This window comes from Hylobates moloch, unplaced genomic scaffold (assembly GCF_009828535.3).
Source record: "Hylobates moloch isolate HMO894 unplaced genomic scaffold, HMol_V3 SCAFFOLD_6, whole genome shotgun sequence".
Classification (NCBI taxonomy): domain Eukaryota; kingdom Metazoa; phylum Chordata; class Mammalia; order Primates; family Hylobatidae; genus Hylobates; species Hylobates moloch.
Window position 1 is genome coordinate 157179057 of NW_026652281.1, and position 26777 is coordinate 157205833.

The window sequence follows — 26777 nt, forward strand, 5'->3', positions numbered from 1 at the left end:
CTTGTGTGACCAATCAACTGGTCTCTCCATCTTTAAGCCATTGTCTTGTTGACTCTGCTACTGCAGAGTTTGGGGAGGTCTCATGGCTTCTCGGATCCTATTTCCTGAGCTTCCCTGAAGCCAACTTCTGGCCACTGGTATGTGATGCGAGCACAGTGCCTGCTCCTCCAGGAAGCTTCTGCTGATTGAATGCAGGCCAGATGGCGGGATCTGGGGCAGCCTTCTTAGATCATGGGAAGGAAGGGGCATAAGAAGGGAGTGGGTAACAAGATAATAGGAGCTCCCTCCCTGATGACTACAGAGCCATCGTGGCAGCCCTGGGCCTCCATTTCAGACTTTCATCTTGTCTAAGCCACCACCATTAGGGTCTCAGTCAGTCAACCTTCTAATTTACTTGGGTGGCTGGGTGAGGGCATACTACTACCCTCCAGCTGTCTGAGATTAAGCAGAACAGCAGCTAAAGCAGTAACAGCAGATCTCCTTCAGTAGCTTGCCATAGGGAAGAGGGTCCAGTGTGAACTGAAGAGCGTCCTTCTCCTTCAGTAGCTTGCCATAGGGAAGAGGGTCCAGCGTGAACTGAACTCAACTTCCATTTGTGTAGAGGTAGCTGGGCCTTTAAGGTTAGAGTGAAGGAGCAGGGAGGGAGAGATGGCGGGTGGGGGTTGAACAAAGTGGAGATTCACAAAAGCAGACTAGGGCGGGTCACGTGATTAGATGACCTGTGGGGGCGGCAGCCGCAGCCTCCTACCCTCCTCACCTTCATGCGCCGGCTGGAGCGAAGAGTTCTTTTGACAGCCTTGGGCTTTCCCGGGCAGGAACTTACCGGGGCTGCAGTCACCCTAGAAACGTGGCTTTCGGCTGTGGAAACGCTGCTGCTGTGGAAGTACCGCGGGGGTGGACGGGGTCGCTACGCGCCCAGCGTTCTTCCGTGGTTCTCACAGCCCGCCGCCATCTCCCTCTCAGGGACCTTCGCGGGGAGGCCTCAGGTCAGCTCCGCCCTTGGGATGGCGGGAGAGCAAATCGGACCCGGGGCCTCTGAGCTCGCGGCCCCGACACGTCCCGCCGTCCCCTCCGCTTGCGGGAGCCAGGGCGCCTCGGCGGGAAATCCTTTGAACACAGGCCGGAAGAAGAGGAGCCGGAGGCGCCATCACCCAGCTTCCTGGTTTCAGTCTTTTTTTTTTTTTTTTGAGACCGAGTTTCGCTCTTTTTGCCCAGGCTGGAGTGCAGTGGCGCGATCTCGGCTCGCTGCAGCCTCCGCCTCCCGGGTTGAAGGGATTCTCCGGCCTCAGTCCGCCGTGTTTTTATACATTAGAACGGGCCTGTGCCTCAAGCGCGGCTCTCGCGGCTGCGGAGAGAGGCCCAGCAGGGGGCGGGGACGCCAGGAGGCAGGGCCTGGCCGAGCTGCGCACACCCGTGGGGTTCTGGCTACGGGTCCCCGGACCTGCCCAACAACTCGTCTCCATTCCCGACCTCCAAAGCCCTACCCGGTCCGCAGGGCACTCTCCTCCCCTCTCTCAGGCACGTCCTTGACCTCAGCTGCCACGTGCACATGCTGGTGCCTTCCAGGTCGGTCTTTCTCCACCAGTCTCCACCTGGAACTTCCTTCCTTTTCGTCCTTTGCTGGGCCTAACCCCTACTCGGCCTCGGCCCCGGCCCTCAGCTGCCGGCTCTGACAATGCCTCTGTCTTTCCCAGACCCCCATGACCAGGTCAGGCTTTGCTCCCTGGGTTCCTCTCTCCTTGCTTCCCTCCTCCGTCCCCTCTCCCCCTCCCCGGGCTTCCCCGTCTGTGTGGATTCCGACCTCATAAGGACCTGTCTAATGGTCTCTGCTGGATGGAAGCGCAAAACGGACCCTCTCACTCTTGCCTCATCCCCAGCAGCAAGGAGGGGCTCAGTAAATATCAGCTGGATAAGCAAAAGTAGAAACTTGAGTGGATGCTGGAAAGAGGACGGGAGGGTGGCAGCAGGAGAAAAGTGGGGCCCATGAGGTCAGCTCCTCTTCCATGAAGTTTGACAGTGAAGGACGCAGAGGAATAGAGGAACCGTGGGACAGTACAGCAGAGTGAAGGGAAGCCTGACAACACTGAGGCCAAGCCCAGCAAGTTTGAAAGTGGAAGCCAAGGAGCCGTATGGGACAAAGTTGGCGAAGGCGGTGAGGGCAGTAGAGTTGAAGGATGGGTCCCGAATCACAAAAGGCAGCCCAAAGGGACAAAGGAAGCAGGCATCTGCAGGTCTGTGTTGTACCTGCCCTGAACCTGTTGCCAATACATGATTGAAGGGGAGAGGAAAAAAATTGTGGTTGCTTATCTCAGGTGGCCTCAGTCTTGTTGGGCCGTCCTCTTTCCAGCATCCACTCAAGTTTCTACTTTTGCTTATCCAGCTGATATTTACTGAGCCCCTCCTTGCTGCTGGGGATAAGGCAAGAGTGAGAGGGTCCGTTTTGCGCTTCCATCCAGCAGAGACCATTAGACAGGTCCTTATGAGGTCGGAATCCACACTGACGGGGAAGCCCAGGGAGGGGGAGAGGGGAGGGAGGAGGGAAGCAAGGAGAGAGGAACCCAGGGAGCAAAGCCTGACCTGGTCATGGGGGTCTGGGAAAGACAGAGGCATTGTTAGAGTCAAGGACCTATGAAGAAATATGCTTGCTTATATATTAGTTAGGATCAACTAAATATCGTAAGAAGCAGAGCCCAAATGCAAAGGCTCCACAGTATAACCTCTCCCCTACCGAAATCTAATTGTTGCTCACTGGACGGTCCAGGATGAGTGTTCAGGTCAGCGGGTGGTTCCTTTCTTTTTGGTCATTCAGGCACTGCTTTGGTTTGAATGTCTGTCACCTCCAAAACTCCTCCTGAAACTTAATTGCCAATGTGGCAGTACTGAGAAATGGGCTTTTAAGAGATGATCACTGGGTCATGAGGGCTCTGTCCTCATGAATGGACTAATTCAGGGTTAATGGATTAATGGATTATCACAGGAGTGGGACTGGTGGCCTCTTAAGAAGAGAAAGAGACCTGAGGAAGCACACTGAGCCCCTCACCATATGATGCCCGTACCACCCCGAGACTGTAGAGTCCCCACCAGCAAGAAGGTACTCACCAGATGTGACCCCTTGACCTTGGACTTGTCAGCCTCTAGGGCTGTAAGAAATAAATTCTTTTTCTTTATAAACTGTCCAGTTTCAGGTATTCTGTTATAAGCAACAGAAAACAGTACGATAGGCACCTAGGCTTTGACATCCCCTAACATTCTAAGAAAGGGGAAAGAAAATGGAGGCACATGAAGAGGACATTCTCATGGACCTAGCATGTAAGTAACAGATGGTTATGCTCACCTTCCTTTGGAGAGGCCTTAGTCACACAGCCTCACCCAACTGCGAAGGCTGGAAAGTGTAGTCTAGTTATGTGCCCACAGACAGGGGAATACAGAGTCTAGTAGGTAGCTAGTGGTCTTCACCACTGTGGTAGCCAGAATAATGGCCCCCGAAAGATGTCCACATCCTACTCCCTGGAACCTGCGAATATGTATTGCATGGCAGAAGGAACTTTATGGATGTTTAGGATCTTGGAATGTTATTCTGGATTATCCCAGAGGGCCCAGTGTAATTACAAGGGTCCTTGTAGGTGAAGGAAGGAGGCAGGAGAGTCAGTTTCAGGGTGATGCAGTATGAGGAAGCCTTGACCACCCACTGCTGGCTTTGAAGATGGGGGTAGAAGGATAAGCCAAGGGATGTAGGCAGTCTCTAGAAAAGACAAGGAATGGGTTCGCTTCTAGAACCTCCATAAAAACACAACTCCTTGGCCAGGTGTGGCGGCCCATGCCTGTAATCCCAGCACTTTGGGAGGCTGGGGTGGGCAGATCACCTGAGGTCAGGAGTTCAAGACCAGCCTGGCCAATATGGTGAAACCCTGTCTCAACTAAAAATACAAAAATTAGCTGGGCGTGCTCGCGCATGCCTGTAATCCCAGCTACTCGGGAGGCTGAGGCAGGAGAATCGCTTGAACCTGGGAGGCAGACGTTGCAGTGAGCTGAGATCGCACCATTGCACTCCAGCCTGGGTGACAGAGCAAGATTCCATCTCAAAACAAAAAACACAACTCTTGCTGGCTCCTTGATTTTAGCCCAGTGAGATTCATTTCTAATTTCTTTTTTTCTTTGAGACAGTCTTGTTCTGTCACCCAGGCTGGAGTGCAGTGGCGTAATCATGGCTCACTGCAGCCTCAACCTTCCTGGGCTCAAGTGATCCTTCCACCTCAGCCTCCCAGGTAGCCAGGACTGCAGGCGTGCACCGCCATGCCTGGCTAATTTTTGGATTTTTTGTAGAGATGCAGTTTCACTATGTTGCCCAGGCTGGTCTGAAACTCCTGTGCCCAAGCAATCCTCCTGCCTTGGTCTCCCAAAGTTCTGAGATTACAGGCATGAGCCACTGTGCCTGGGCTTCCATTTCTGATTTCCAAAACTCTAGGATAATAAATTTACATTTTTAAGCCACCAAATTGTAGTAATCTGTTACAGCAGCAATAAGAAATGAATACAGCCATGCTTGATAATTCCTTTATCAAAAGCTACCTATTGGTGTTAGGAAGTATTGTTTTAAATTCTAAGACAGTGTTTTCACTTTCTATCTTGTGCACTGACTACCTCATGACCCCTTAGGTACCAGTCAGGACTGGTAGACTTTAATGTGGAGAACTTCTGAAACAGCAGTTCTCAAAATGTTACCTCCAGACACACAGAATCTGCATCACCCAGGAACTTGTAACCATGCAAATTCTCAGCCACCCAGACTTCCTGAATCAGAAACTCTGGGGCCTAGCAGCCTGTGTTTTAACAAGCCCTTCAGGTGATTCTGACACTTGCTCAAGTTTGAGAACCGCTGTTCTAGGAGCTGGTCCTGCAGGGAAAGGGTGGCCTCTCAGTTCAGGTTCCAGTGTGGCTGGGGGTGGGGGTCAAGGTGAGGGTTTGGTTGTTGTGTCTGACAATCAGCCAGGCTCGAGCACAGGGACTGTTTACAAGGCTGCACTTTCCATGTTCTGGTCAGCAGTCTCACGGTTCATTCCGTTACGAATGGACTGTCACCCCAAAATTAATGTGGAAATCTATTTCTCTATTTGGAGGTGGGGCCTTTGGGAGGTAATTAGGTCATGAGAGTGGAGCCCTCATGAATGGAATGACTACCTAAGAGAAGAGAGATGGCTCACGCCTGTAATCCCAGCACTTTGGGAGGCCGAGGCGGGTGGATCACGAGGTCAAGAGATCGAGACCATCCTGGCTAACACAGTGAAACCCCGTCTCCACTAAAATCCAAAAAATTAACCGGGTGTGGTGGTGGGTGCCTGTAGTCCCAGCTACTCAGGAGGCTGAGGCAGGAGAATGGTGTGAACCCAGGAGGCGGAGCTTTCAGTGAGCCGAGATTGCGCCACTGCACTCCAGCCTGGGCGACAGAACGAAACTCTGTCTCAAAAAAAAAAAAAAAAAAAAAAAGAGAACAGAGAGCTAGCTTGCTGATTTTCTGCCATGTGAGGATACAGTAAGAGGGCAGCCATCTGCAACTTGTAAGATGACCCTCACCATAACCTGACCATGCTGGCACCACGATCTGACTTCTAACCCCCAGAACTGAGAAATAAATTTCTCCACCACTCTATGACACGGTATTTTTTTTTTTTTTTTTTGAGATGGAGTCTAGCTCTATTGCCCAGGCTGGAGTGCAGTGGCACGATCTCGGCTCACTGCAACCTCTGCCTCCCGGGTTCAAGCGATTCTCCTGCCTCAGCCTCCTGAGTAGCTGGGATTACAGGCACCTGCCACCACACCTGGCTAAGTTTTGTATTTTTAGTAGAGATGGGGTTTCACCATGTTAGCCAGGATGGTCTCAATCTCCTGACCTCGTGATCCACCCACCTCGGCCTCCCAAAGTGCTGGGATTACAGGTGTGAGCCACCACACCCGGCTGGCATGGTATTTGTTATAGCAACCCAAGCTAAGATGCTCCATGTTATGGACTGAATGCTTGTCTCCCCCCAAAGTTTCTATGTTGAGATCCTAACCCCTTTGTGATGGTAATAGGAAGTGGGAACTTTGGGAGGTAATTAATTAGGCTATGACGGTAGGGCCCTCATGAGTGGGATTAGTGGCTTAGTCCATTTTGTGCTGCTATAATAGAATACCTGAGACTGGGTAATTTATATAGAACAGATATTTGTTCTGTCACAGCTGTTGCATTAGGGATAGATGGATGGACTTAAATTTATGTATTGACTGATTGATGGGGCCTTGTTCTGTTGCCTAGGCTGGAGTATAGTGGCATGATCATAGATCACTGCAGCCTGAAACTCCTGGGCTCAAGCAATCCTCCCACCTCAGCCTCCATATAGCTGGTGGGGATCAAGTTTCTAACACATGAATCTTGGGAGACACATTCAGACCATAGCAGTGGCCTTATAAAAAGAGACACAAGAGCTTGCTCTCTGCCATGTGAGTATACCACAAGAAGACTGTCCTCAGCAAACCAGAAAGCAGGTGGACCCTCATCAGACACCAGATGTGCCTGCACCTTGATCTTGGACTTGCCAGCCTTCAGAACAGTAAGAAAGAAATGTGTGTTGTTTAAGCCACCCAGTCTATGGTAACTTGTTATAGCAGCCCACTAAGACCCCAAGATATTTAAAAACTCATCAGCACCTGCTTTCTGCATCTGGACCCTGATCATCTGGTGGGTTTACCAGTTACTTGTAGAGTGTCCCTGTGATACTTTTAGGTGTCAACTTGGCAGGATTGAGGGATGCTTAGATGGCTGGGGAAGCACTGTTTCTGGGAAGGACCATGTTTTTGGAGACTGTTTTATGGGTGAATTTTGGGGGAAACATTCAGATCATGGCACTGGCATTATAAAGAGAGACACAAAAGCTTGCTCTCTCTCTCTGCCATGTGGGACTAACACACAAAGACTGCCATCTGCAAACCAGAAGCAGGTGGGCTCTCCTCAGACACCAGATCTGCCTGCACCTTGATCTTGGACTTGCCAGCCTTCAGAACTCTAAGAAACAAATGGTAGCATGGCTTGGTCTAAGTTGGAAGGCCTGAGGAACAAGGAAGCCTATGGTGGAACTGAGTTCAAGGATAAAGACTTGAGAATACCTACTCAGTGGGCTGAGTAGGGAAGACCAACCCTCAATGTAGGGAGGCACTATCCAATCACCTGAGGGCCCAGACGGAACAAAAAGGTGGAAGAAGGGTGAATTCTGTCTTCCAGAGCTGTGACACCCTTTTCCTCATGCCCTTGTACCACACAACTCTAGGTTCTTTGGCCTTTGGACTCTGACACTTGCACCAGTGGCCCTCTGGGGCTCTCAAGCCTTTAGCCTTGAACTTAGTTACACCACGTGCTTCCTTGTTTCTCAGGCCTTCCAACTTGGATCGGGCCATGCCACCAGCTTCTCTGATTCTCCAGCTTGCAGACGACATATTGTGACCCTGACATTTAATGACTTTAGTCTTAAGCAATTTTCTTCCTCTGTGGATTGATATTTGGATATCAATGTGGATAATAATTTCTCACCAAGGTAACTGTTATGAGGTAAAAATGAGTTAATATAAGAAAAACCTAGCACAAGCAAACCATCGGAAATGGTTAATACTTACTATTAGTACTTGAAGAAATAAATGTTTTCGACAATAAACTGTGTGCAGTTTTCCTCAGCCAGTTTCAACTGAGCCGATCATTTATGTGACAGTTTCATTACCAAATTGATGTTCTCACCACTATTTCAAGTGCAGTATGAAACTTTATTTGAAATTCTAGAAAAATAATTAATTAAGGTTGTTTGGCTCTTGCAGCCTGTATTAATTTCCTAGGGCAGCCGTAACAAAGGAGTCACGTACCACATAACATTTTGGTCAGCAGTAGGCTGCGTTTTTGACAGTACTCCATACAATTATAACACCATTATTTTTACTGTACCTTTTCTATGTTTAGAAACACAAATACTTATCGTGTTACAGTTGCCTACAGTATTCAGAGTACAGTCACATGCTGTACTGGTTTGCAGCCCCAGCGCATTAGGCCATGCCATGCAGCCTAGCTGTGTAGTAGGCTCTCCCAGCTAGGTTTGTGAGTGTGCCCTCTATGATGTTCACACAATGGCCTAATGATGCATTTCTCACAACGTATCCACGTTGTTAAGTGACCCATGACTATTCATTCTACAAACTGAGAAGCTTAAGTAACAGAAATTTATTTTCTCACAGACTTGGAAGACAGAAGCCTGAAATCAAGTTGTTAGCAGGGCCATTGACCTCTGAAGGCTCTAGAGGCAAATCTTTTCTTGCCTCTTTCAGCTTCTGGTGGCTCCCAGCAATCCCTGACGTTCTTTTCCTTGTAGTAACACAACTCTAATCCCTACCTCAGTCTTCACATGGTGTTCTCCCCTGTGGGTCTCTAAATCTCTCACTCCTCATAAGGACAAGTCTTTGCATTCAGGGCCCCTCAAATCCAGTGTGACCTCATCTTAATTTGATTACCTTTGTAAAGATGCAATTTCCGAATAAGGTCACATTCATATGTACTGGGGGTTAGGACTTGAACATATATTTTTAGGGGGCACAAGTGAACCCACATCAGAGGTCAAGCCCCAAAGCAGCCTACATGGCGAAACCAGTCTTTTCATGAAAATGTAAACTGAGGTAAGGGCCATGCTGCCTTGGAAAGCGTTCTGTGTTGTCATTCCAGAGCCACAGGGCTGGATAGTGACAACAGAGGTGGGTTGCAGATCTATGGGCTACTCTTTGCAGAGGCAGTAAGTAGGGACTGCCACAGCATTCAATTAATTTCCTGTAAGAATACATTTTATTCAAGTTGATAAAAAAGCTATACTTAACATTGCATAACATTCCTGTGCTATCAAATGAGAATCTCCAGAAATGAATTTGAATAGCTATAAAACCCACATTTTTCTGCAGATACATGTGTGGCCACCTGAGAGCCAAGTCCCTCAGTGTCCACAGACATAGCCCTGCCACCTACCGCCTGCTTCCCAGAGCAGATGAAGCTTCTGCTAACTCAGGCTTATCCCAGTCTCTATTTCAGGCCATCAGCTGGATGAAGAATTAATTTAATAAGCATCAAACAGCTTGCAAAGCATTGGTGAGTGGCTGAGGGCCACGAAACGAGACCACCGTGTGGCCCATCTTTGAAGATGAATCCAACAGCAGTGACTCTCCCTGCATCCTCCCCATCTTTTCTGCTTTTCCATACAATGGCTTATTCACTGCGTGTGACATCATCACTAGCACTATGTTTATCTATCAAAGTTCTTCTGTTTTGTGGGTTTGTTTTGCATTAAAGGTCTACTTATCTGAGCTTTGAGCTGTAAGGCTTGACTGTGAGCAGCAACTGAAGAGTGTGGCACCTCACACGTGGTAGGAAGAAGCTGAATGACAGGTGTCGGCAGTGAGGGTGGGGAAAGCAGCCAGGTAGCAAACAGCTGTTTTTTAGGCTAACCATTGAACAGAAGCTCCTAATCACTGAGTTAACTTTTAGCAGAGATTAACTCAGTCTATCTATTGGGATGTAAGGGATTTTGGCATAAAGGTATGTTAATTCGGAGGCTCTGGAATGCATAACAGTTTCCCCCATTGAAGTTTATGATAATTAAGTGTTCAACTTACTGGAATTTTCCCCACAAGACTCCTCTGGGATGAACTTGCCTTGGGGAGAGACTACATAACTGAAAACCAGCATCCAGGCCCTCAAGAAGAAACAATCTCCAACAGTCTCCTTTTCAATTTCTGTCAAATGTCTGGCTTCTCTTGAAGGGATGTTCTTGAGAAGGGACAGCCACCCTCCTCTGAGCCTCCTGTTTCAGCTGATGCACCTTCAAGTACAAGGTCTTGTTCTTGGGCTCCGTTAAAGTTTCCCTCAAGAAAAAAACCTTACATTTGCCAATGAACTCGACGTAAAGTTGTTGAGGATATTGACTCTCCTTTAAACATTTATTGAAGCTAGGAATAAACTTAACTGGACTATGTATAGAAAATCTTAAATTTCTACTAAGAGATGAAAAAAAGAATTCCCTTCCCTTCCTTAACAATTCAGCTCTCGTTACACAAAACCAAACAAATGGGATTCTGTTGTGGGGGGACAGAACTTCACTGTCCTGAAGCTAGGTGTTGGAGCCCAAGCAGGGCGAGGAGGCAGTCAAGGAGGCCCATGTGGTGGTGCAGCATGGCCTGGCATGGGTCTCAGTGCCCAAACAAGGTGAAGAGGGGACCATGCAGGGAGTGAGGGTGTCACTGCCCAAGCGAGGTGAGTAGGGCAATTTTTAAAAGTCATGAAAGTTAAGGAAGGGCTGAGGCACTATTCTAGATTGAAGGAGACTAAAAAGATGCAACACTCAATGCGCAATTCTAAACTGAAATCTTTGCTCTAAAGGACATTAGGACAATGAAAGAAACTTGGATGGGGTCTGAGCATTAGGTAGTGGTAATGAATCGATGTTGATTCCCTAATTTTCATGGCTGTATGCTGATGATGTAGGAGGTTCTTGTAGGAAATACACACTCAAAAGTATTCTGAGGTGATGGGGCATCATATCAGCAGCTTATTCTCAAATGGTTCAGGAAGGAAAAAGTTTTATACTATACTTCTTGGCAAGTTTAGATTGTTTCAAAGTAAAATTTTTTTAAAAAACAGCATTTGTCAACCATCAGTTTGGTAAAAGGTGAAAAATGTTGATAATACCTAGTGTTTGTGAAGGGGTGGAGAAACGAAGTTTCATACCTATTGTCAAAAGTATAAATTGTTACAATATTTTTGGAGAGCAATTTTCCAATATCTAGCAAAAATTTAAAAGCAAATCTTAACTCAGCAATTCTGCCTTTAGAAATGTATTTGTAGGCCGGGCACGGTGGCTCATGCTTGTAATCCCAGCACTTTGGGAGGCCGAGGCGGGTGAATCATGAGGTCAGGAGATCGAGACCATGGTGAAACTCCGTCTCTACTAAAAATACAAAAAATTAGCCGGGCGTGGTGGCGGGCGCCTGTAGTCCCAGCTACTCGGAGAGGCTGAGGCAGGAGAATGGCGTGAACCCGGGAGGTGGAGCTTGCAGCAGTGAGCCGAGATTGCGCCACTGCACTCCAGCCTGGGGGACAGAGCAAGACTCCGTCTCAAAAAAAAAAAAAAAAGACATGTATTTGTAGGATAACATACAGGAGAGAAAAATGTATTTTATAGCAACACTGTTGATACTAACAAAAACTGAAAACCACCAAAACATTTATCATGAGGGAGTTAAGTAAAGTATGGTATAACTATACAATGAGTATACTAGGAAGAATGCAGAAAGATGTATGTGGACTTTTACAGAAAGGTGAGCTACTGTCTAAATGCAAATGTGCCAATATCACACATATACAGTCAGATTCCTTTTGTTAAAATCAAAAGCATATGTTTAGAAGCAAAAGCACTCATATAAAGGCCTGGTATAGAGCAGTGGCTAAAAACAGTGCCAAGGTACTGCCTCAACTTCCTCTCACATGCTGCCCTGTTGATACTGAGGCTGGTTCAGGAACCATGACAGCCTGTTTGTATGAATTCCTTAAAGCACAAATTAGTTAGTTTCTTTCATAACAGTCACCTAATCCCTTAGTTTAAAATGGTTGTGTTCATGGAATACTATGCAGCCATAAAAAAGGAGATCACATCCTTTGCAGCAACATGAGTGGAGCTGGAGGCCATTATCCTAAGAGAACTAATGCAGCAACAGAAAACCAAATACCGCATGTTCTCACTTACAAGTGGGAGCTAAACAATGAGAACACATGGATACAAAGAGGGGAACAACAGACGCTGGGGCCTACTTGAGGGTGAAGGGCAGGAGGAGGAACAGTATCAGAAAAAATTCCTGTTGGGTACTATGCTTATTACTTGGGTTCAGTCTGAACACCAAACCCCTGTGACACACAATTTACCTACATAACAAACCTGCACCTGTACTCCTCAACCTAAAATAAAAGTTACAATAAATAAAAAATAAAATGGTTGTGTGCTGACAAGAAATAAGTATTCCAGATCTGGCTGCCTCCTACCCCCTTAAGAACTCCCAGCGCCAAGGACAGCTTCACAGTGATGTGCTGAATTTGTTTTTTCTCTGCCCCACCCACCATTTTGCTTCTGGTAAGATTTCGAATCCCTGGTTAATTAATGAAGAACTAACTTTACAATGGGTATATGCTTGTGGTCTCTTTCCACCAGCCCCCAGCCCACCTAAAATACTACAGTTGTGGGACTTCCTAAAGAAAGAATGTCAGGAAGGCAAGAGAGGCGAGCTGAGGACCCCCAGGTGGAGGCCTCCACAGTAAGTGCCACAGGGCCATTGGGTCATCAAGGGCGTGTTCTGTGAAGATGTTGTAGCCATGGTGTTTGTCCACTGTCCCATGTGCCTGACTGCTTAGGCACAGTGGACAGTGGTCTTAGCCAAGGCCTGGTATGTTCAGGGGCAGATCCCTGGCTTCTCCTAAATGCACTGGCCATGAAAAGGGGCAGTCAGCTTCAGAGGCAGTTGAGGAGCTGGGGATGCAGAAGGCTTTGAAGATGCCCCTCAAAGCCCCACTGGATGTCAATCAGCCAGTTTCCAGACAAGATAAACTAGATAACTTGCAGGATTCTAGGTGTGGGTAGAGATGAGAATGGAACTGGGAAATGTAACTCTTCCCATAGAAGTAGCTAAAACGGCCGGGCATAGTGGCTCATGCCTGTAATCCCAGCACTTTGGGAGGCCGAGGCAGGTGGATCATAAAGTCAGGAGTCCTAGAAGGAAATGAAAAAAAGAATGGTATAGAGCTAATATCTGAGCACACAATGGCTGAGAATTTACCAAAACTCATGAAAGATAAATACACAAATTTAAAAGCCCAGAGTATACAAAAAAGGATCACTTAAAAAAAATCCACACCAAAATAAAACACAGTGAAACTGGAATAAACTGAAGATTAAAAAAATCTTAAAAGAAGCTATTTTAAAAAGAATACAATAAACTGGCAGAGGAACAGCCAGAGTGGAAATCACACTTCAGTGGCTTAATGCGTCCAATGTGACAAAAGAACATGAGGTCTAACCTAGAATTGTATTCCCACAAAAAATCGTTTTTAAGAATGAAGTTATTTTTAGGCAAATAAAAATTGTGAAGTTTTACCCTTAACAGGACAGAGTATTCTAAAGAAAGTTTTTTAGAGAGAAGGAAAATGTCCCCAAATAAAAAATTGCAGAGGTGGAAAAGAATGAAAGGAAATGAAAAGGTTGGGCATGGTGGCTCATGCCTGTAATCCCAGCACTTTGGGAGGCCTGAGGCCAGGAGTTCAAGACCAGCCTGGCCAACACAGTGAAACCCCATCTCTACCAAAAATACAACAATTAGCCGGGCATGGTGGTGTGTGCCTATAGTCCCAGCTACTGGGGAGGCTGAGGCAGGAGAATTGCTTGAATCTCGGAGGTGGTCATTGCAGTGAGCCGAGATTTTGCCACTGCACTCCAGCCTGGGTGACAAAGCAAGACTCTGTCTCCAAAAAAACAAAAAACAAAACAAACAAAAAAAAGCAATTAAACATTTGGTACAGAAAACAATAGTAACATATTTTAATATATATCTATGTACATTTATATGTATCTATAATTAAAATTAACCAAAACAACAGCATATACGACGGAAGGTAAATTAAGTTGAAGTATTCTAGGAACTTTGCATTGTCTAGGATGAAGATAAAAGTATCAATTAACATTAGGCTTTGATAAGTCAAGAATCCACCTTTTAATTCCTAGGCCACTAAAAGAAGAGAAAAAGTATATAACTTCCAAACCAAAAGATGGAAAAATAGAGTATGAATAGAATCATTCATAACTATAAATTAAAGGGCTAAATGATCCTGTTAAAATAAGTTATCGGACTGGATTAAAACAAACTATATGCTATTTCCAAGAGGTAGATCTAAAACATAAAAATACAGAAAGCGTGAAAGTAAAAGGAAAGAAAGAGAAATGCCATATAACAGTAACCAAAAAAGAAGCTGATGTTATTAATACCAGAAAAAAAGAGACTTTTAGTAAAAGGCATTACTAGGGATAAAAGGTTTACTTCATAAAATTTCAATTCATGTAACAATTTTATATTTGTGTGAAAACAAAGTTCACAGAACTATATCTAAGTAGAGATAACAATTGTCTCATTAATAGAATAAGCAAATAAAACTTCATTAAGAGCAGAGAAGATCTGAACAATGTATTACAAACAATCTAATGGCTTTATGTAGATGACTGCATGCAGCATCTGCAGAACATGCATTCTTTTCAAGTGCCCACAAACCTTCGCTAAGGTTAAATATATGCTGGGCCATAAAGCAAACCTCAACACATTTCAAAGGATAGCAGTCATATGGACCATGTTTTATAACAATAACAAAAATATAACTATGAAATTCCCATGTTTGGAAGTTAAAAAATATACTTCTAAATAACCCATGGAATCTGTTGTGATTTCCCAATTTTCATTCCTGACTTTGACTATTTTTTTCTTTTTCAATCACATCAGAGGTTTACCAATTTTCAGTCTTTTCAAAGCACTAACCTTGACTTTGTTGGTCTTCTTTATTGTTTGCTGTTTCATCAACTTTTGCTTTCATTATCTCCTTCCTTTAACTTTTAAAAAGACAGTCAATTTAACAATGTTTGTACAAAATTTTTATAAAATACAGAGCGTTTTTATTAAGCCTTAAAATAATCTTGTAAACAGGTGTTTTCCCTCATTTTACAGATGGGAAAATGATAGAACAGGAAATAAATTCATATTATTGCACTGAATGGAATATGGCCCCATGGTTTGCACCCAAGACCAGAGGAACTTCACCTGCTCCTCTCTGGGGCTTTGCCCTGCCCACCCCAGGACCACCACTTATCCTCTGGGATCTTAAGGGACACTCACCAGAAATAGCCATGGTTAAGACAGCGAAAGTCTGGCTCTCACCAACCCTTTCTACAGTAATCTCCAGCACATCTGAGTATTGCTGGGAAAACACAGGGGAAACAAAATGTATGCCACGTGAGTGAGCAGGCTGCCCAGGCCAGAGAGGCAAGCGTGAGGCAGCCCTCAACCCCCAACATGTGTGGTTACTGGGCCTCAGCTGGAGGCTCCTCCTGCTGAGCCCTTTCGCAGCCCAACAAAGACAAAACGTGTTTGTTTAGAGACAACGGATTGCTTACTTAGAAGCAAGACACCACTCAGGAACATCCAAAAAATCACTTTTCTCATGTTTCTTCTCAAGTTTTGCCTGAGTAGGGGGTGGTCCTTGAGGGATTTCCTTGACTTCCAGGTAAGAGTTGTCCTCCACTGCCCAAGCATCTAGATGCTGTCTTTGCACAGGGCCACCACACTCCCTCATCAGACTTACTCCATACATTCTTATGCAAGTACTTCTCATTCTAGGCAGCCTTCTAAGGACCTCAACACTCAACCCTCATTACAACCTATGAGGTTGCTACTATTATCTTTACAAAAGACAGGGGAGGGCCCGGTATGGTAGCCTGTGGTGGCTCAGGCCTGTAATCTCAGCACCTTGAGAGTCTGAGGCTGGGCAGATTACTTGAGGCCAGGAGTTGAAGACCAGCCCAGTCAACAATGATGAAACCCTGTCTCTACCAAAAATACCAAAGTTAGCCTGGCATGCTTGTGCATGCCTGTAATCCCAGCTACTCTGGAGGCGGAGGCATGAGAATTGCTTGAGCTCAGGAGGTGGAGGCTGCAGTGAGCTAATGACCCTGCACTCCAGCCTGGATGACAGAGTGAGATCGTCTTAGAAAAAAAAAAAAAAAAAAAAGACAGGTGAGGACACACAAGTTTAGTTACTTGCCTAAAGTCATCTGGAAATAAATGAGAGTCCTTATTTGAACTCAGGCTTCCTGGTGGAGAGATCACGTCCTCGGCCACTATACTTCACTGACGCTACACAGGTTTCATGCAAACGGCTTCCTTAGCACAATGACACTATCCATAACCTGAGAAGAACCGCCAGGTCTAAATGAGAATGGCTCCCCGGTAGGAAGACAATTGAAGTGCTGTATTCTGCTTCCTTCGCCATGTCTCTAGGCCAAGGCCCTTAGCTGAAGCTGGAGAAGAGAAATGAAGGGGCTCCTCAGCCCAGGGACTCCCTGGCTACAGCTGTGGCCAATTCCTCAAGGTCTTGATGCAGACAGACTTCAGGTCCCCAATGTCTGTCTTCAGCTAACACACCTTCAGATGTTGTCCTGGTGGTGATCCTCTCATTTTTGAATCCCATGAAGGAAAATTCCCCTGCATTGCAGGATTGGTGTTCAGTACCGTTTCACACCCAGTGTCTCCATACACAAAACATGAAATTATTTTCCAGGCTTTCACCTTCAGACAAATTTGCTAATAGAGATGTGCACTCCTATGGAAGGCTATTCCATACTCATTGTTTTTTCAGGCTTTTCTTTTCTCTTTCTCCTCCCCGTTTTTCCCTCCCCCTTTATTTTTCCCACTTGCATATCGTTCTCTGGAAGGAATTGGGGGTGGTGCCTAAACCACGTTCCATCCCTGGTCTGAGCAGGCTCAGCCGCACCAGTTCATTGGGTCTGTGCTACAACGGAGACCCCACCATGTCTAGGATCAGCCTGAATGGCTTGTATCTGGCTGTAGGTACACTTGAGGACCTGGGCCCATTTCCGGAGCATGCGAGTAGGTGGGGGCCGCAGTAGGAGCTTGTCTGGTGCTCGGTGGGGCTGAGGCACTCAGAATCCCCACCTGAGCTGTGGCCATCCTCTCCTGTTATTTAGCCTGCATCTTCCCCAAAAGTAGACAGTGCATTAGGTTCAGCTGGAGCTCAAGTACGGGAGCTCTCCTGTGTGAGGAGCACATGGAAACCGCAGGTTAAAAACGACCAGAGCTGGTCTCATCTTCAGCAAATGGAAGCCCAATCCATGTCCACACGACTACTGGGAACGAGTACTCCACGGCACCCTCCTTCCTACCCAGACACCAGCCCTGCCAGAGACCAGCCTTGCTGGAGGATGCCTGGGCACTTCTGTAGCTGCCTTTACTCAGGTCATCCTAGTTCCTACTCCTCTCTCAGAAAACGCAATTCAACGTCCTGCCCAGATGTCACCACTTCCTCCCTCTTGGTTGGTCCTAGTCGCTGTCCTCTGAGCACCTGCAGTCTTAATTCAGACATCCATTAGGGTGGTTGTGCTCACAGCCTTTCTCCCTTTATTCATCCTCATCTACCAGAACCTACTCCTGCTGCCATCCTCTCCCACCCAGTACCTGGGACAGGGACAGTGCCTAGTAGATCCTCAAGTATTTGCTGAATCAATCAGTCCGTGTATAGGGTCAGGCTTGCCAGTGTCATGTGCAAAGAAGAACAGAGAGCAAGTATGATCAGAACAGTCCAAGTGGAGCAGTGGCAGAAACGCTCCATCTCCCTTTCCTCCCTCAACTCCATCCTTCCCCACCGCAGCCATCAAAACTTACTGGTAGGGGTTTGGATACAAAGTGAAAGAAATATACTCCTAAAAAGAGCATGGAAACTATCTGGCTAGAGATAGGAGTCCCAGGGGGAGATGGGAAACCACATGGCTGAGACTGTTCTCTTGTAAAGACAATGGGTTTTGAAACCAGAGACCAAACTTCAAATTCAGCCTTTGCTGATTGGCCCGCTCATGGTATTCTCAGTCAGGTTACTCAATTCTCAGACGAGTCTATTTTTACCCTTTGAGTTACCTAGTTAACAGCTTCATACACACAGCAGTATTTTATGTTCAATTCTACATGTTCCTGACAGAGCTGTGTGTGGTGACTGATCACTCACACAACCTACCTGCTCCCCTGAGTTAGGATCTGGCCCAGTAATGAGGATCACATGGCTCCACTGTGGTCCCCTCAAAATCTACCCTGCGCTCCTCCTAGGGAGGCACCTTCTAACTTCTGGTGAAATCAGCTGAGCTGCTAGCCCGGTGGGATGAGTCCACTACCCTCTCTGGTTTGGACCTGGTATAACTTACCCCACAAAGATCTGACATACAAATGGCTCTTGGGTATCCTCCATCTAAACTCACAGCCCGTTTTGATTTAAGGAATTTCTTTATTGGAATTCCACTTTACCTCACCACAAGGAGCTGGCTTTCATGACAAAGAGAGTGAGCCCTGAACAAAGTATTCGTTAACATTTTACAACAGACAATATACACATGTCCTGCATGACATCTTTACAACAACACATTCCAAAAACAATCAAACATTTAACAGGATTATTAAGAAACATTAATTTCCTTCTCTCTAGATGACTGGTACTTAGCTTTTTAGCTTCTGCAATAAAATGTGTTCCTTCTCAGCATTTCTATTCATAGGAATCCCTAAATCACTTCTGTCATGTAAGGTGCAAATTCACGTTGACGGTGTGTTCCATTAGTTACTGAATGTGTCAAAATCCTCTCCACAGTAGAACCTTTTATTGTAGCATAATGTGTGAATACCACTTCCAGGTTATCCCTCATCACAAATTCATCATTCATTATGGGAGTTCATCTGAAACTTTAAAAAAGTTTCATCCATTCAACTAATGTATCACAATAGTACGTTCATCAATTTGCATTTTTTATGAGTGACTCTCTCCTATCTCCTGTTAGACTTGTAAGTCTATGCGTTCTACTGTTCCTAAAAGGAAATCCAAATTGTTTCAGAAGTCATCATCACTGCCCCCTCCCAAACCAATTACATCAAGTTTATGCTTAAAGACCACTAATATTAAATAAATTTATATTCCCTGAAACCTATCCTCCCTGAATTTGCCTGTTGGAGGCCCTTAGTTTTCCCACTGACCAATGTGTAATTGGGATTCAAAGCTATACCTGAATTTCCTACATTTCTAGTAACAGAATTTACCAAACATGAACTTTCTGATGGTGATTACGTAACTTCTAATTGAAGTCCTTTCCTCATCTGTGTTTTATGTCCAGAAATGTCTACTGATTTTGAAGATTTGCTTCACATTCCATCACTTAGGTAAGTTTTTCTCTCAAGTATGGACTATTTTATATCCTGTAAGAGCTGAACTACCTTGACACTGGAGCCTTTCTTGCTCGCTATGATTGAAAATCACATAGAAAGGATTCCTCATAATCCTCTAGGATGGTTTCATTTACACTGTGTAAATTACAAGCCATGACCCCCTACATTCTCACATTCATAAGGTATTTCTTCCATTTGAGTTTGGAGAGACTTGGTAAGCTCTGCCTTCTACAAAGGCATCCTCATCCTGCCCCCATCCAGGGCATTCCCTCCCTCATAGGTTCTCTTCTGGAATGTGCCACTGTAACTTCCCACATATATCACATTTAAAGATTCCTCTCCAGTATGGGTTCTTTTATGCTTGGTGAGATTTGATCTGATATTAAAAGCCTTACCACACTCATTACATCGGTATGGCTTCTTTCCAGTGTGGATCCTTTTGTGCTGGTCAAGGACGGATCTATAATTGAAGGATTTCCCACACTCACAATTATAGGGCTGCTTCCCCTGGTGGACACTTTTATGATTGATAAGACTTGAGTGTGAGATGTATGCCTTCCCACACTCATCACATTCATAGGGTTTCTCACCTGTGTGGATCCTTTTATGCACTGTGAGGCCTGAGCTGTTCCTGAAGGCCTTCCCACACCTATCACACACATAGGGTTTCTCCCCTGTGTGGATCCTCTTGTGCTGAGAAAGGAGAGAGCTGTAACTGAAAGATTTCCCACACTCAACACACTTGAAGGGTTTCTCCCCAAGATGGACTCTTTTATGGCTTATAAGAGTTCTGCTTGAGAAAAAAGCTTTTCCACATTCATCACATGTATGGGGTGTCTTGCCAGGGTGGGTACTTTTATGGTTAATAAGGCTTGAGTGTGAGATGTAGGCTTTTCCACACACATCACATTCATAGGGCCTCTCCCCAGTATGGATTCTTTTATGAACTTTAAGGCTTGAGTTGTTTCTGAAGACCTTTTCACACCTGTCACATTCATAGGGTTTCTCTCTAGTGTGGACCCTTTTGTGCTGAGAAAGGAGTGATGTGTAATTAAAAGATTTCTCACACACATCACATTTGTAGGGCTTCTCCCCAAGATGAACTTTTTTGTGGTTTATAAGGGTTCGGTATGTGATGAAGGCCTTCTCACACTCATCACACTTAAAGGGCTTCTCCCCAGGGTGTACACTTTTATGATTTATAAGGCTCGAGAGAGAGATGTATGCTTTCCCACATTCTTCACATTTGTAAGGTCGTTCCCCAGTGTGGATTCGTTTATGTACTTTAAGGCCAGAATTATTTCTGAAAGCTTTACCACACTCATCACACCCAAAGGGTTTTTCCCTGGTATGAATCCTTTTATGCTGTTCAAGGGCAGAGCTGTAGTTGAAGGATTTCTCACAATAGCTACATTTATAGGGCTTCTCCCCAAGGTGGATTCCTTTGTGATTTTTAAGGCTAGAGCGTGAGATATAGGCTTTCCCACACACATCACACTTATATGGTTTTTCCCCAGTATGGAGCCTCCTGTGGACTTTGAGGCCTGCATTGTTTCGGAACGTTTTCCCACACACATCACACACATAAGGTCTCTCTCCGGTATGAATAGTTCTATGTTGAAGAAGAAGTGAGTTATAACTAAAGGATTTCCCACACTCCTTACATTCATGGGCTTTCTTTCCAGGGTGAATGCTTTTATGGACTGCGAGGCCTGAGCTATAGCTGAATGCTTTGCCACAGACATCACACTTGTAAGGTTTCTCTCCTGTGTGGATCCTTTTATGCACTATGAGGCCTGAGCTGTTCCTGAAAGCCTTCCCACATTCATCACATTCATAAGGTTTCTCTCCAGTGTGGATGACTTTATGCTGAATGAGAAGAGAGCTATAATTAAAAGATTTCTCACACTCATCACATTTATAGGGTTTATCTCCAAAGTGGATGCTTTTATGGTTGAGAAGTGTTCTACAAGTAATGAAGGCCTTTCCACACTCATCACATTCGTAAGGTTTCTCACCCGTGTGGATCCTTTTGTGGACCCTAAGGCCAGAGCTGTTACTGAAGGTTTTCCCACAGATGTCGCATTCATAGGGCTTCTCCCCCGTGTGGATCCTTTTGTGGACTCTGAGCCCAGAGCTGTTCCTGAAGGCCTTCCCACACTCGCCACATTCATAGGGCTTCTCCCCAGTGTGGATCCTTTTATGCTGGTCCAGAACAGAGCTATAATTGAAGGATTTTCCACATTCGTCACATTTACAGTTCTTCTCCCCAGAATGGGTGCTTTTGTGGTTTATAAGGCTGGAGTAGGACATGTAGGCTTTCCCACATTCCTCACACTTGTACGGCTTCTCCCCAGTGTGGATCCGTTTGTGGACCCGAAGGCTCGAGCTGCTCCGGAAAGTCCCTCCACAGTCATCACATTCATAGCGCTTTTCCCCAGTATGCATAATTTTATGTTGAACAAGGCGGGAATTATATTTGAAGGATTTCCCACATTCATCACATTTATGTAATTTCTTAACAGCATTGGTTTTCTGCTGTAGACTAGGGTAGGAGGTTCCATTAATGTTCTCCACACGTTTGCCTTGCTCACTCCCTCTCTGTCCTATAGGCATAGTCTGGTGTGTGATATGCTGTGGGCTCAGATGCAAGCTCTTCTCAGATGCCTCACCTTCCTGTTCTGTCTTTATATTTGCTGTACTCTTGGCTTTGCTGATTGCTTCCCTGATGCTGCTTTTGTCTTCCTTCATCCTGTTTTCCACAGGCTTTTTCTGTTGATTCTCTACCTTGCTATCCCAAACATATGTGTCACCAACCTTAGATTCAGGCATAGGATCCTCCAGTTTTGGCCACTTAGATTCTGCATTTCCAACATTTTCATATTCTTCAGTTGGTTCCTCATCCTCAGTGCTTGTCTTCAAATGTGACACTAAACCAAGAAAATGAAAAGGACACCTGTTCACTCTCTTAAAAAACAAACAAACAAACTGGAATAACAACAAACAACATTTACTTGACAAACATTTACTGACAACATACTGTGATAGGTACCATGTACCGTTTTTTAAGTACTAGGGATACAACAATGAATATGACAAAATTTCTGCCCCTGTGGAACTAATGTTAAAATGCTAGAGCCCTGGATTTTCAATGGAACAATGAGCTTTTCTATTCTTGCATAACAGCTTAGCATAGGGCAGGTTGAAATGATGCACAGAACCATGGGCAATACCAATCAGTTTTTAAACAATGTCATCCAGTCATGGAAAAACAAACAAGAGGGCAGAAGAAATCTCTGAAGAATAGAAGACAGAAAAATTCGTAAGTAGGACAAAAGTTAGGCAAAACTTTTTTTTATTATGAAAAGTTAGACAAAATCAGCAGAGGATAGACAAAACTAAAAGAAAAAATTAGTACCTGGGGAGGGGTATCAGGGAGAAGGCTATGAAACCATGAAGACAGTTACTGCAGAGATGAGGAAGAAGGCAACCTGCATATTAAAATATATTATTAAACCTCTATAATTAAAATAGTGTGGTCCTGGTACATAGACAGGCAAATGGAATAGAACAGGAAGTCCAGACGTTGTCCCAGGTAGACACAGAAATTAATGATACAGATGATATCTGAAATTACCGGAGAAAAGATGGTCCTTTTAACAGTGTTGTAACAACTATGAAGCCACATGGAAAAACATAAAATTAGGGCTGGGTGCGGTGGCTCACACCTGTAATCCCACTACTTTGAGAAGCTGAGGCGGACGGATCACGAGGTCAAGAGATCAAGACCATCCTGGCCAACATGGTGAAGCCGTCTCTAGTAAAAATACAAAAATTAGCTGGGCGTGACGGCACGCACCTCTAATCCCAGCTAGTTGGGAGGCTGAGGCAGGAGAATCACTTGAACCTGGGAGGCAGAGGTTGCAGTGAGCCAAGATCATTCCACTGCACTCCAGCCTGGCGACAGAGCAAGACTCTGTCTCCCAAAAAAAAAAAAAAGATACGATTAGATCCCATTCTTCACACCACACACACATGAATAAACTCCATATGGAATAGAGCTCTAAATATAAAAAAGCTGTACAAATGCTAGAAAATATGGGTAAATGCCTCTATGGGCTGAGTACACAGGAAGCTTTCTAATGACTCATATGCAACAAAAGACTAATACATTTTCAAAAACTGAAGAAAAATAAACTACAAATCATACAGGAAAACAGGTAAGAAGATGAACAGACAATTCTTTTAAATGGTCCTTAAACATTCAACTTGATTCATAGTAAGAGAAAGGTAAATAAGAACTACTGTAAAACACCACTTCTCACCTGTCATATTAGCAAATGTTTAAAGCTTGACAATACACTGTTGATAAGGCTGTGGAGGAAACAGGCACTCTCATACACTGCTGGGAATGCAAACTGGCACAGCCCCTTTTAAGGGGAATTTGCCAGTATCTATCAAAACTATATATGCATTTACCCAGAAGTCCTACTTTAGGAATTTATAATGAGGATACACCTCCAACAATATAAAAAACATACATGCACAGAGTGATTCATTACAGCATTATTTGTAACTGCAAAATCTGGAAACCTACATAAATCTCCAAGCACAGAAGACTGGTTAAATAAACTGGCACATATGCACAATGGAGTACTAAAAAAGGATGAGGAGCATTTCCGAATTGATATGGCGCAATTTGTATATCCTAAAGTCAAAAGGTCAAAGTGAAAAAGAGTAATATACATGCTGCGTTTCGTGTAGGAAAGAAAACAGTAAAACAAGCAGGTATGTGTTTCTCTTTATAGCAACGATAAACCAGAGAACAATGAGGTTCATCGCCTACAAGGGAGGGGTGTGGAGAATGGAGCAGAAGGGATGGGGGAAAGAGAGAGACTCTGAGTATACAGCCTTTTTAATAGTTTTTACTATACAAAATACATAATATTCTACATATTCAAAGAACAAAATTAAACATCAGCGAGGATGGGAAAGGGGAAAAACTGCTAAAACAAAACAAATCAACCTATTTGCATTTCACATGAATACCACAATCGCAGGAAGAAAACAAACAAAAAAGAAACACAGAAGTAATCCAGGCAACTTAGAAACGTATTTGACTACATAAGTACATTGAGTCTGGGGAAAGTCGGAGGCGGGGCAGTGGGAAGAGGTACAAACAATTCAACTGTTAGCAGGTTTTCTGTAGAGGTATGAACAAAGTGATTCTGAAACAACTTTAGATGTATTAAGAACCTGAGTAAACGCGTTGATTTTGTTGGGCTCAGGGCTCTCCTAGAGAAAGGGACATAAAAATAAGGAAGAAAGGAAGGCAAAAATGAACCTTGGGATGAATTTGAAGTACTGGTGTGAACTTATGATTTCTAAATCTCATATATGTGCATGCATGTATATTCAAGTCTGTATGGCTGTATGCATACATTTGCATATATTTCCTAATTTCCTAGTTCTGTTTGCTGAAAGCCCAAAAAACAAAAACACTCCAGTGGTAATGAGCACACCTAGTACCCTCATTCTGGGTCTCTATTACCATTATTTACTAAAAGGAACCAGAGCTTCTCAAAGAAATGGCTGATTTCAGGCTGAGAGCAGGAAACATACAAGATGAGCATCGTGTTATACCAGCAAGTCGAGAGGCTCAAAAAAAGGGTAGGGACATGCTGCAAGACCCAGCTTGAACATCCAGTGTTCAAGCACCATAATAACTAAGTATAGTGATACATTATAAACCATTGAAGACAGGATTTCATGAGTCTACACAGGTACAAACAGGGGAGAAAGGGAGGCCTCTTGCTTACAGCAGAATGTGAGTGCTGGCTGATAAATGTAGAAGGAATACCAGAATTGGAAAAGTCAGCACTCTGCAACTATCAGAGTAAAGACTGGACCAGGAGAGAATCATCAGTGAATTCTACATCTAGGAGGAAATTCTGACAAGGAGCAGGATATCTGCATGGTCTTAAATATTTATAATGCTTATTTACATGGGGGAAAAATTCAAGAGTGGAGAGACAATGCCTTGGCCAGGTGCTCTAATTTAACACCTCCAGAGGGGCAGAAGGACACATCACCTATGAGAATGCATTACATGAACTGAATCACCAGGTAAACCCAAAATGAAAAATGTTTTCTACTAAAACAGAGGGTGGAGAGAAGAGGGGGGCTATATTTTTCAAATACATCATTTTCCTAAAAGACAAAGAAAAGCTGTAGAAATGTTCCAGATTAAAGAAGGCTAAAGAGACTTGACCACTATATTAAATTCCTGACCTTGACTGGATCTGTAGCGGAGGGGAAAATTGTTATAGAAAACAATTATATCAGCTGAAAAAGTTGGAATATGGATGGTAGACTAGGTAAAAGCAGTATCAACTTCCAATTTACTCAATTTGAAAACTGTACTGTAGTTATCTATGAGACTATCCCAATCCTTAGGAAATATACGGTGAAGTATTTCGGGATAAAGGGCCATGATGTATATAACTTACCTACAAATGATTTAGAAAAATACTTGCATGTATGAAAGAGCAAGAGGAAAAAATGAAGTCAAATGTTAACTGCAGGTAAATCTGAGTGATGGGAATCTTTTTACTGTTCGTATTCTTGAATTTTTTCTGTGCGTTTAAAATTATTACCAAACAAAAAGTTTTTAAAATATCAGAAAGCAAATTTGTTTCCTCTTCTACACCGTCCCCTCCAGGTACTGCTTTGCCATCCTACTGCCTGTTGTAACTGGAAAAAGTGGTCTTCGCATCCCACTCCCCTCATGCCTCATTTCTCCCACGCAGACCACACTGCATTAGCTTCTTCAGGCTGGTGCTTGCCCTCCGGGCTGCTGCCCCTGGATGTTTCTGGCCCCTCCTTCCACCTTGAGCCGTTCCTCTTCTGGCTCCACATATTCCCGAGAGCCCTCATGGCTCCCAGCACTCCCACACACCGTCTCAGGTCCTCATCTCTGCCCAAGATCCCTCTCAATTACAGACCCTCATATCCATCTTGCCTCCTACCCTTTTGCCTAAATCAGAAATGGGCTATTTCCCTTGGCCACATCCAAAACAGCCCCTAGGACCTCTGATTCTATTGCCTAAGTAGTTCCGAAGCTCCCACTCCATCCTCCACCTCCTTCTAAGGCCTTAGTTTAAGCCTCCTAAATTCTCTTCTGCACGACTGCCATCGTTTCTAGACCTTCACTCTTATCCCTGCCCAATTCTTTCTACAACTACTGTCAAGAGTTTTTGTAAAATGCACACCTAGTCACTGGGCAGTGCCAAGTTCTCCCAGGCTACTTACTCTGGCACCTAAAGCCTTCTGCACCAGACGCCTGTGCAACTGTCAACCCTCACTGCCACTCCACTCACTGATTCTCAGCCTGATCTTTCCTCCTTTGTTTCTTTGACAAGTGGATTATTAGTTTTCTTCCTGTCCTCTGGGATTCCATGTTAGACTGACTGCTGACTGGCCTGGTCTGCCTAAAATCACAGACACTTTGCCACTTACCTCTCTAACCTAAGTGAAGGCCTGGGGCCTCCCTGAATCACACACACTTTGCCACTTACCTCTCTAACCTAGGTGAAGGCCAGGGGCCTCCCTGAATCACAGACACTTTGCCACTTACCTCTCTAACCTAGGTGAAGGCCTGGGGCCTCCCTGAATCACAGACACTTTGCCACTTACCTCTCTAACCT

At 44.7% G+C, this 26777-nt stretch overlaps 1 protein-coding gene across 14 annotated transcripts in view; it reads right to left on the reverse strand.

Moving 5' to 3' along the window:
- Window positions 1-8300: 8300 nt before the first annotated feature.
- Window positions 8301-26777, reverse strand: part of ZFP62 (ZFP62 zinc finger protein) — a 134109-nt gene continuing 115632 nt past the window's right edge. For 7 of the 14 annotated variants that reach the window (XM_032158906.2, XM_032158907.3, XM_058440249.1 and 4 more), the window contains one exon: window positions 16925-22001. In XM_032158906.2, coding sequence (XP_032014797.1) covers window positions 19300-22001 — 2702 coding nt within the window. In that variant the 3' untranslated portion in view covers window positions 16925-19299. The other 7 variants (XM_032158908.2, XM_058440244.1, XR_009213924.1 and 4 more) reach the window with 6 other exon arrangements.